The sequence below is a fragment of the Cervus elaphus genome, chromosome 1 (assembly GCF_910594005.1).
Source record: "Cervus elaphus chromosome 1, mCerEla1.1, whole genome shotgun sequence".
NCBI classification, from domain to species: Eukaryota; Metazoa; Chordata; class Mammalia; order Artiodactyla; family Cervidae; genus Cervus; species Cervus elaphus.
The window spans coordinates 70,160,523-70,171,641 of record NC_057815.1 but is presented as its reverse complement, the minus strand read 5'-3'; the positions used below and the strand labels follow the sequence as shown (position 1 = coordinate 70,171,641).

General features: G+C 36.9%; 1 protein-coding gene across 1 annotated transcript in view; it reads right to left on the bottom strand.

Moving 5' to 3' along the window:
- Positions 1-249: 249 nt before the first annotated feature.
- The window catches only part of ACER3 (alkaline ceramidase 3), a 152,793-nt gene continuing 141,923 nt past the window's right edge, over positions 250-11,119 (bottom strand). The window contains exons 10-11 of the mRNA XM_043908067.1: positions 2,341-2,386; positions 250-1,853 (exon numbers count right to left, since the gene is read on the bottom strand). Of these exons, the coding sequence (XP_043764002.1) occupies positions 1,800-1,853; positions 2,341-2,386 (100 nt within the window). The 3' untranslated portion in view covers positions 250-1,799. The remainder of the gene's footprint in view (positions 1,854-2,340; positions 2,387-11,119) is intronic.

Sequence of the window (11,119 nt, the reverse complement as noted above, 5' to 3'; positions counted from 1 at the left end):
CTCTGTACACTCAATCTGACCTTAATACTGTAGAACCTTAGTCTCACAGTGTCTTCCTGACACAAACAAGACAATGATGTGAAACAAACGACTTATTAAAAAATGTCAGATGGCTGACAGCCTAGGTAGTTGCACATGAAAAGCAGCCGGATGCCAGAATCTTGAGGCAAAAGAAAGAATAGTCTTACAGGCTTGTGTTGGTTCTGTTTAGTTTCTATTTTCCTAAGGCACAACCAAAGTTCTTTTAGATTTATATTTTGGGAAGTGTTTTTCTTGCTGGAGGATCATAAAAGTAGGTGGAAGTACCAGCCAATTGGCATGTTAAAGTAAGGAAAATAGGACTTGGACTAAAACTAAGGTCAGCAGGTGAAAAAAAAAACAAAATTTGTATTGGTTTTAAATTAGTACCAAAGTTTCTTACTTAAGAATAGAAAAACGACAGAAGTGTCTTACACCTTCACATAAGATAAAAATGACTTTCCTTTGGAAGCTGTAGCTCAGAATTTAATCTGGGGTAATGATACCATGTAATAAAAACAATATGGATTTTATAATAATGTATAAGCACAAAAAAGTTGTAAAAATGCTAAGGTACAGAGCTACAAATATGGTGATATATGAGCAAAGGGGTCATATCAAGTTTTTACTCCAGGCAGGTGTTGTTGTGACAAGTGACTCAATTTGTTATACATTCAACTCCAATAGAATTAGCTGCCTTACAATGAGATTTCACTGCCCTATCTTAGCACTTTAATTTTTGGTAGTTCTGTTACAAGTTCAAGTAAGTTAGAGCTGTTTTCAACCCTTATGTCTACTTCCTTTGAAAAACATGAAGGAGAAGGCATTCTAATGCGATTTATGTAAATAGGATCCTGATAATTTTAGCTCTAGGTAACTCCATACATTCCCCTGGGCATAACTATTGACTCTCTGAAAACTGGAAAATACTGCATAATTTTAAAGTCAGAGTACAACAACATTTACTGGTAACTTCAAATAAGTTATTCTAGGAGGATGAAATATAAGTAGGTCAGTCCAACAATCATGTTTGCCTAGCCATAAGAACAGTCACAACTTAAAGATCTGCAAAGATCAAAGGAAACAGAGCAACCACCTGTAACTGGCTGGAGGTGGAACATTCTACAGGTGTCCTGGCAGCCTTCATAGAGGGTAGAAGATGACTGATCCCCCCACCTCGCTGGGCTGTGACCACACAGAGACACTCCAGCGCCCACCATAAACCTGGAATGTGACAAGTACAGAACCCAGTGGCAGGTCTGAGCTTGCTTAGAACACTCTGACCAGCACAGAGGCAGATAATGACAAAAATATAAATCAAGGCTGACTCAGCTAAGTGCTGCCTCATAGCAGGCCAACTGGGTATGGGGTTTTGCCAGTCCTTAGCTGACTGTTTTCATTATTTAATCAAATACTAAGAAAAGTTCATATGCAAGCCTTGTCAAAAAAGAGAAAAAGTTAACTTCCTATGATCAGCATAAACTGTTAACCTGTTAAGAGAAGCCCAATACTTTCAGCATTCGTGTATACATACACATCATGTCTGTTTCTTTTTAAACATCTTAGGGTGAGGAGAGGGAAGACAAATGAGATAAAGACACAAGCTAAACATCCAACAAGTCCCATTCCTCATTCTCTGTGTGGCTGGCAGCATGTCAGAAAGTCACTCCTTTGCTGTGATGGTTATAATACATCTGTTTGAACATGTAGATCTTTATTTCCTTGTTTGTTTGGCTAGGCCTAGGGTACGTGCTATTTTATTTTCTTGGTGTAACAATTCATCACTGCTTCCTGAGAGGCTCAAACAGGATCACTGGCCAGATTCCGAAGAGAAACTGTTTGGAAACAAGTTAGGACAAAATGAAAGAAGATAAAATTGTTCCATGTTATCCCTGAAAAAGAAGTCATGGGCTATGACTACAGTGGTTTGTTAGTGGTTGTCCTGGTATTAATAATCAGAGCACAGAATATTCTTTCCAGGTCTGCACCGTATCTCAGAAACAATTTTTACTTATTTAAATATATTAAGCATCTACTTTGTCAAGCATGGAGCTGGGCATTTAAATTCTCTCAGATGCTTAAAACAGCTCTTCAACTTAGCTATTAACAGCTCCATTTTATTGCTGAAGAAACTAAAGCTTGAAGAAAGGAGATTTGCCCAGGGTCATAAAGCAGTAAGTCAAAGACAGAAGATTCAAGAGCATCTGGTTCCAAAGCCTGTCCTCTTTCCACCCCATCCCCTTCCTCTGCCTCCATCCCATCCTCCCATTGCCTCCTCTTTCAGCACACACATACACACAACTCCCTGGGAAGGAGACTTACCTTCACCTTTGGCCTGTATCTCAAATAAAGTGTTCTTGTATATAAACTGAAAGAAAAGGGGAGAGGGAAGAGGTTTTCAGATAATTTTTTTTCTTTTAAAGTATAGTTGACTTACAGTGTTGTATTAGCTTCAGGTACACAGCAAAGTGATTTTACATACATATATGTATACACACACAAATATGTGTATTCTTTAACAGATTATTTTCCATTAAAGGTTATTATAAGATATTGAATATAGTTCCCTGTGCTATATAGTAGATCCTTGCTGTTTATTTTATATATAGTAGTGTGTATCTGTTAATCCCAAAGCCCTAATTTATCCCTCCTTCCCCACCCCCTTTTCCCTTTGGTAACCATAAATTTGCTTTTTATCTCTGTGAGTTTACGTCTGTTTTGTAAATAAGTACAGACAAATTTTTAATTCATGTAAACTGGCTTATTGACAAATTCAACCACACTGCCTCTGTATATACAAAGAAAAAGTAGCACTGATAAATGAACTTTAGTAACCATTTTTTGAGAATCTACTCTGTGCACAATACTTGGCAAAGGACTAAGGAAGATGGAGAAATGAACAACTCTCGCACTGGACACTCAGGATATTTGTAGTAGGGAGTATTCCACTCATGCTTGATGTGATTCATGTCATGATTGCCAGTTTCATCTCTGAAGTTATGTGGTAGTAAGAATTAAGGTAGAGTATCCCTAGAATATTTTAGAAATGGTTATTATCAACTCTATAAAGATTATAATATAGGTGTGAAATAACCAGAAAGTATCACTTCTTCAGAGCATTCTTTAAAATGAGTCACCTCTAAAGATAAGATTTTAATATCAGTCCATACAGCAAAAAGTTAAATTTATTCCTGAAAACTTATTAAACTGTGTATAACTTACAACATACATAGTTTATGTACACTATTTAATTGTATTTGAATAGTAATATACAGCATGAGTACATATGCAAAACGTAATTTTATAGCATGAAAAATTTCCTACTTTAAATAAGAGAATGAAAAAGAACATGGTAACTTTGAGTAATTTAGTGTGGCTATACCATCCTACTTTACCTCAAACTGGAATTGTGAAGAGAGACATCATATATTAAGAAGAATACTGCACTGTCTTAGAATATAACTTTTGTTGTTATTCAGTCACTAAGTCATGTCCAACTCTTTGCAGCCCCTTGGACTGCAGCACACCAGGCTTCCTTGTCTTTCACTATCTCCCTGAGTTTGCTCAAACTCATGTCCATTGAGTCAGTGATGCCATCCAACCATCTTGTCCTCTGTTGCCCCTTCTCCTACGCTCAATCTTTCCCAGCATCAGAGTCTTTTCCAAAGAGCTGGGTTTTTGCATGAGGTGGCCAAAGTGTTGGAGCTTCAGCTTCAGCATCAGTCCTTCTGCAGAATATTCAGGGTTGATTTCCTTTAGAATTGACTGGCTTGATCTCCTTGCTGTCCAAGATTATAATAATATAAACTTACCTAGATGGTTTTTCAGATGTTAATCTCTAAAATGAAGCTACCATATTCTCTCTTCTCTTTAGTGAAGAGTCCTAGACTGGGGCAGAGAATTCTGCCCCTGGATTCCAACCCTTGCTATTCCTTCTACCACTCTCAACTATTTATTAAGTACCTACAACAAGTGGGCAAGCACTGGACCCAGAGCTTTATACACACTTCATTTTTAAATTACCTTACTAGATAGGTATTATTCTTGTTTTGCATATGAGAAAGTCTCAAAAAAGGTCAAATATTTCATTCAAGGTGCTACAGCCAGTAAATGCTAGAAGCAAGATTTGAAGTCAGGTGCCATCTAATGATTATCCAACATGTTGTCCTCTAACTGGCCAGTGATCAAGTCACTTCTTTCTGGGCCCCAGTTTCATTCACCATCAAATGAGGAAGTTATATTAGGTTATTTCTAAGGTCTTGATTGGTAGATGGCTGTAAATTTGTGTGAGTAATGTCTGATGGCCACTTCTGTGAAACATATTCCTCTCCCCTAATTTACTATTTTTTTTTCCTCTGCTCAGTTTCAAAGCAACTTACTTTTTAGTCTTTTGGGGGTGGAGTATAGAGTGAGCTTACTTCTGATTCATCCAACTGGATGTAGAAAAGTCTTCCATTAGACTCCCTTCTTTGGGCTGGCTCCTTTTCTTTGGTTAGCTCTAGGTCTTGACTTCTGTCTCCTTTGTTCCATGAGGCCACAGAATCAGACCTTAGAATTGATGGACTGACAAAAATCCTTCCAGTCCAAAGCAGCTGTGGTTCTCCTTTTTAGGTACCTGTTTTCTTTTAGACTGTAACATTTCTTTTAATATTGTCAACATTTGATGCTTTTAATATTTTATCCAACACTCTTCGTTGTTTTAGTAGGAAATCTGTCTGAATATCCTAGGCTGGCATCACTGCAAATGAAAGTCCTGCTGAATTTAATCATTTCAACAATCTACGGAATAAAAGAGTATTTTCCTTATTTTAACTGATCAGGAAATGGAGAGTTAGAGCTAAGTAAATAACTTGGCTCAAGATTGTTACCCAGTTATGAAGTAAAGGAGTAAAGATCTGAACTCAGATTATTTTTACTCTACTGTGTTACTCTTTCTTTCAAACTTCTGTATAAGACTTAAGTCTTAGAGTACATCATGTTACTAAATTCTCAAATTGTCCCTTTGAAATATCATTATTCACATGTTCCCTTCAATGAGGTACCTACAGAATCAAAATTTCCATGTAATTAAAACTTACAACATTGAAGTTTCTTTTATTTTAGTTATTTAGAGTGAAATATATCTAAAATATATTATATTCTTCCTTGTCTTCTAAAAAAAAATAGGAAAACATTTTAACATTCTTAGAAAACAAAAAAATTAACTCAAAATCTTGCCACCAAATCTCATCAAAATGCTTCAACTTTTGTGTATTTACTTTAAACTGTGTCACCATACAAATGAATTTTTACACTGGTTTAATAATTTTATATACATGACTTCGTTTCACTTAAAAATAAAAATGTCTATGCCGCCATAAAATTTTCATATTATAATTTTAAATGGCTGAATAAAGGAGATGCTATGATTTACTTTATGATTTTTTTCCTAACTATTGGATATTTTATTTTTCTATTATTTTCTTTTGCTAAATTAAATAACAGTGATAAAACTTTCTGTGTCTACACACATTTTCATTTTTCAAGGTTTTTTTTCCTTAGGATAAATTTTGAGAAAGCTAATAATTGTGATAAAAATATAAACATTTCATTTTCATCAACATATGTAGCATCAAATTTCTTTCCAAATGGATTGTACCAATTTACACTGACAAGTAATGTATGGCAATACCATTTTCACTGTAACTAAAGAATAAAGAGAGTTTAAAAATATTACTGTAGCTCACTTAAGGGTTATATAAACTACTCCACTGTTTTATTTTTAAATTATTTTTTGAAAGGCTAATACAAGCATTTGGTTAAAAATTCAAACAGTATGAAAAGGTGTACAGGAAAAAGGAGATCTGTCTCCTATTCCTGACCCTCAGCTCAGAGCTAACTGCTGTTATTTAACAGCTTATGTGTAACCCTACAAAGTTTTCACATTTCTCAGCATACATGTGTACTCAGCCTCCTCTTCACAACAAGAGGCCAGGCCTTCCTCTCACTTTTGTTTTTTAAATTTAAAAACAGTTTGAAACTTACAGAAAAGTTGAAAGATTAAGAATTTTTGTATCCCCTTATTCCAGATCCCCAATTGTTATCATTTAACCACATCTGTTTTATATTTATACCCATACACAAAAACACACAATGTACATGTATGTGTATATTTATCTATTTCCTACAGGGTCATTATATGACATGATGGCCATCATCCCTAAATACTTCATTGTGTATCACCACAAAACAAGAACACTCTCCTAAATTATTATAATATAACTGTTCCAACCAGGAAATTAATATTAATAAAGTACTCCACCCATGTCAAAACAATTTAAATTTTGCTGAATGTCCCAACAATTTCTTTTCTCCATCCTGATTCAGGGTCTTATCCAGAAACATGCACTGCATTTAGTTTCCATGTCATGTCTTAACCATCATTTCCTAACTCAATAATTCTTCAGCTCTTTGTCTCCCATAACTTGATGGTCTTACAAGACTTTCACTCTGTAGAAATACCTTCAACATGATTTCATCAGTGTTTTCATGACCAGACACAGGCCTTGCAACTCTGGCAGGAATACCACAGAAATGATGCTGAACTCATTTCAGTGCACTGTATCAGGAGTCACACTATAGTGACCAGCCCCATCATGGGCAATGCCAACCTTAGATGTAGGAAAGCTGGTTGCTATTAGTTTTCCTCACTGTAAATTCACCATTTTCCCCTCTGTATTAGTGTTTTAGTAGGGGAGATTCATGGTAGTATTTCATAATACTCATGAGAGTGTTCAATAATTCTGAATTATGTGTTCCTCATCAAACTTTCACCTATCAGCCAGAGATCAATTGTTAACTATTATCTATCATATATCCAATAGATAGTTCCCAAATGGTAATTATTTGTTTCTACTGTTCCTTCTGCATTTATTAGTCGGCATTCTTTTGTAAGGAAGAGCTTTCCCTTCTCATTTATTTATTCATTTATTTATATTAGTATGCAGTCACAGATTCCTATTTTATTCAATAGATTGCAATTTGAATACATCTAATGTGTCCTATATCTGAGTGTATGTGTATGTGTCACACATTCTTGAGTGCGTTTTTGGGGTTTATGGCAGCACCACTGTACAGGTTGTGGGACCTTAGTTCTCCAACCAGGGACTGAACCTGGGCCACAGCAATGAAGGAGCAGAGTCCTAATGACTGAACCATCAGGAAATGTCCAATCCCAAAACTTTTCATTCCAATCTAACCCCCTCAGAGTTCCTTCTATCTTTTCCTCTTTTCATATTTTTAAATCCCTTGTAATACAGTGGAGAAATCAGGCTCTTGTTAACTTCTCAATATATTTACTTATTGTTTAATCAGTTAATTTATTTGTCCAAAGTAACCCATTTCCCAACTCCAGCTACCTCCTCCATCCATCCCCTCCTCTCACTGTCCTGCTTCCCGTCCCACACAGAAGCCCCATCCTCAGCACCTTGATTTTCTTAGAGGAGTTCAGCATGCTACTACCACTGAGCCCTTTTCCTCACTCCCTATTCCTTGGACATTGAATGCTGGTACCTCTGCACAGCACTGCTTCCGCCTCGCTGCCTTATTTCCTTGAAAGGTTTCCACACCAGGAAGACAGAAGGAGAAAGTGAAAAAAAAAAAAAAAAACATGGAAAGGAAAACGTAGAAAAGGGGAGGGGGAGTGGGAAACCCTAGTCTTTCAAAATAGGATATATTGAGTATAATTTCATCTCTTCTTGAATATTTATAGAAAAATTCATTGATATATTATATTCCACTGCAGTAATGTCCTTGGGACTCCTTGGGGAGTGTTACAGTGTCAGGAAGCACTTAACAGGAGGCTTCCTGTGTAGTGTTTTGGATCTGTCCTGAATCCTCTGTTCCTTATTAATTTCTGAATATTCAGAAATTAAGAGGAGAGGCAAGCCTTTCTCAGGGCTGAGGAATCCAGACATTTCCTTTGTTAGTTTTTCAACACGGTGATAAATACCCTCTTCCTTCTTATGAACCATACGGTAAAAGTGATTGATTACAACCCTTTAAGACTGGAATTTTAATCTTTATCTTTGCTGAGAATAACTACCTTGTAAGACAGTATATATGCCCACACCATGTTGATTAAATCACCTTTGCTCCATCAGAGCTTGGGTCCCCGTGTCTTTCTTTCTTTCTCTCTCTCTCTATTTCTGGCTGATTCACTGGAACGCGAAAGCCAGCTGCATAACCCTGGGAATATTAGCCGCTTTCCTTCTTTCACTTTGTCATTGTTGACTTCAGAGCAGCAAGTTCCAGTCCATTAAAGGACTCCAACATTACAGAACCGAGTTTTTAATTCTTGGGTCTGTTCTAGACACTTTTGGTTCTCCTTTTCTATCATTTGTCAGTTTTCCCAAACATTTCCTGCCATAACTCTTCTTCTTAAATAGATATTTCTAATATGCTAAGGGCTCAGAATCTAAACAATCAATGCAGTAAGAGTAGCAAACTAAAATAAGTATACATAGCGCCAGAGTTTTTAAAGCTCTTCCGTAATTAATAACTTTGAGCTCTTCAAGGTATGAAATCAGTGATTCTTATTTAGCTGCCCAAAAGTTCTTTTTATGTAATTCTCAAGTAGTTAAATTTTAGATAATTCAAGTTGCCTAAACAGATTATCTCTAGGTAGGTGGGATGCAAATGTTATTTTGAGAAGGTATTCTAAAATTTCACTTGAATAAATTTTCACATTGGTTCAAAGGAAAATTTTCTTCCCCTTTCTACAAATATTTAAGCTCGCTCAATTTTTGAGATGAATTTGACATTAAACATATGAGATACCAAGGGAATATTTCATGCAAAGGTGGGCACAATAAAGGACAGAAATAGTATGAACCTAACAAAAGCAGAAGATATTAAGAGGTGGCAAGAATACACAGAAGAATTATACAAAAAAGATCTTCATGATCCAGATAACCATGATGGTGTGATCGCACACCTAGAGCCAGATATCCTGGAATGCGAAGTCAAGAGGGCCTTAGGAAGCGTCACTACAAACAAAGCTAGTGAGGTGATGGAATTCTAGTTGAGCTATTTCAAATCCTGAAAGATGATGCTGTGAAAGTGCTGCACTCAATATGCCAGCAAATTTGGAAAACTCAGCAGTGGCCACAGGACTGGAAAAGGTCAGTTTTCATTCCAATCCCAAAGAAAGGCAATCCCAAAGAATGCTCACACGCTAGTAAAGTAATGCTCAAAATTCTCCAATCCAGGCTTTAACAGTATATGAACCATGAACCTCCAGATGTTCAAGCTGGATTTAGAAAAGGCAGAGGAACCAGAGATCAAATTGCCAACATTCATTGGATCATCAAAAAAAGCAAGAGAGTTCCAGAAAAACATCTACTTCTGTGTTATTGACTATGCCAAAGCCTTTGACTATGTGGATCACAACAAACTGTGGAAAATTCTTAAAGAGATGGGAATACCAGACCAGCTGACCTGCCTCTTGAGAAATCTGTATGCAGGTCAAAACGCAACAGTTAGAACTGTACATGGAACAGCAGACTGGCTCCAAATAGGAAAAGGAATACGTCAAGGCTGTAATATTGTCACCCTGCTTATTTAACTTATATGCAGAGTACATCATGAGAAATGCCAGACTGGATGAAGCACAATCTGGAATCAAGATTGCCAGGAGAAATATCAATAACCTCCACTCTTATGGTAGAAAGCAAAGAAGAACTAAAGAGCCTCTGATGAAAGTGAAAGAGGAGAGTGAAAAAGTTGGCTTAAAACTCAACATTCAGAAATCATCATGGTATCTGGTCCCATAACTTCATGGCAAATAGATGAGAAAACAATGCAAACAGTGAGAGACTTTATTTTCTTGGGCTCCAAAATCACTGCAGATGGTGACTGCAGCCATGAAACTAAAAGACACTTGCTCCTTGGAAGAAAAGCTATGACCAACCTAGATAGCAAATTAAAATGCAGAGGCATTAATTTGCTGACAAAGGTCCGTCTAGTCAAGGCTATGGTTTTTCCAGTAGTCGTGTATGGATGTGAGAGTTGGACTATAAAGAAAGCTAAGCACAGAAGAATTGATGCTTTTGAACTGTGGTATTGGAGAACTGTGGTGTTGGTGTTGGAGACTCTTGAGAGTCTCGTGGACTGCAAGTAGATCCAACCAATCCATTCTAAAGGAAATTGGCCCTGAATATTCATTGGAAGGACTGATGCTGAAGCTGAAACTCCAATACTTTGGCCACCTGATGAGAAGAACTGACTCATTTGAAAGACCCTGATGCTGGGAAAGATTGAAAGAGGGAGGAGAAGGGGATAACAGAGGATGAGATGGCTGGATGGCATCACTGACTTGATGGACATGAGTTTGAATAAGCTCCGGGAGTTGGTGATGGACAGGGAAACCTGGTGTGCTGCAGTCCATGGGGTCACAAAGAGTTGGACACAACTGAGTGACTGAACTGATCCTCTGGTAAAGAGATCACTATGATAACATTTATTCATTAAATCATTTAGCAACATATACTGAGTGCTTACTATGTGACAGGCACTATTTTAAGCACTTGGGAGTAGCAGTGAATAAAATAAAGCCCTTGCTCTCAAGGAACTTACAGTCTAGTTGGGGCAGGTAAACAAGTAAACCCTTCTATAACTGTTTATAAATGCTGTGAAGAAAAATAAATTCTGGTAAGGGAAGAAAGAGTAATACAGACATATTATGTGAGTAGGATGAACACAAACAATTCTGGTTCCATTTCTGCTGTAAGTGGCTGACCTCCAATAAATTCTTTATAAGGGAAACAGTGGCAACCAATTTGTTTCAGGGAAGGAGAAAAAGTAAGTTGGTGACTTCAGATATGTACTCATGCTTTCTCAGTCGCTGCTCAGGGGATCTGGCTGCTTTTTCCCTCTTAAATTTGTTCTATAAACAAAGATATGCTGTTCAACAAGAAATGGAAATGTTTATATCCTACTGCACTGAAAAAGGAGATGAATGATCTACTTAAAATGTAGATCATGTGCCAGAGGTCAGTTATACAGCTGTCACCCTTTCAGGATAAGAAAACAGAGCTTCAGAGAGAGGAAGGGACTCGTTTAA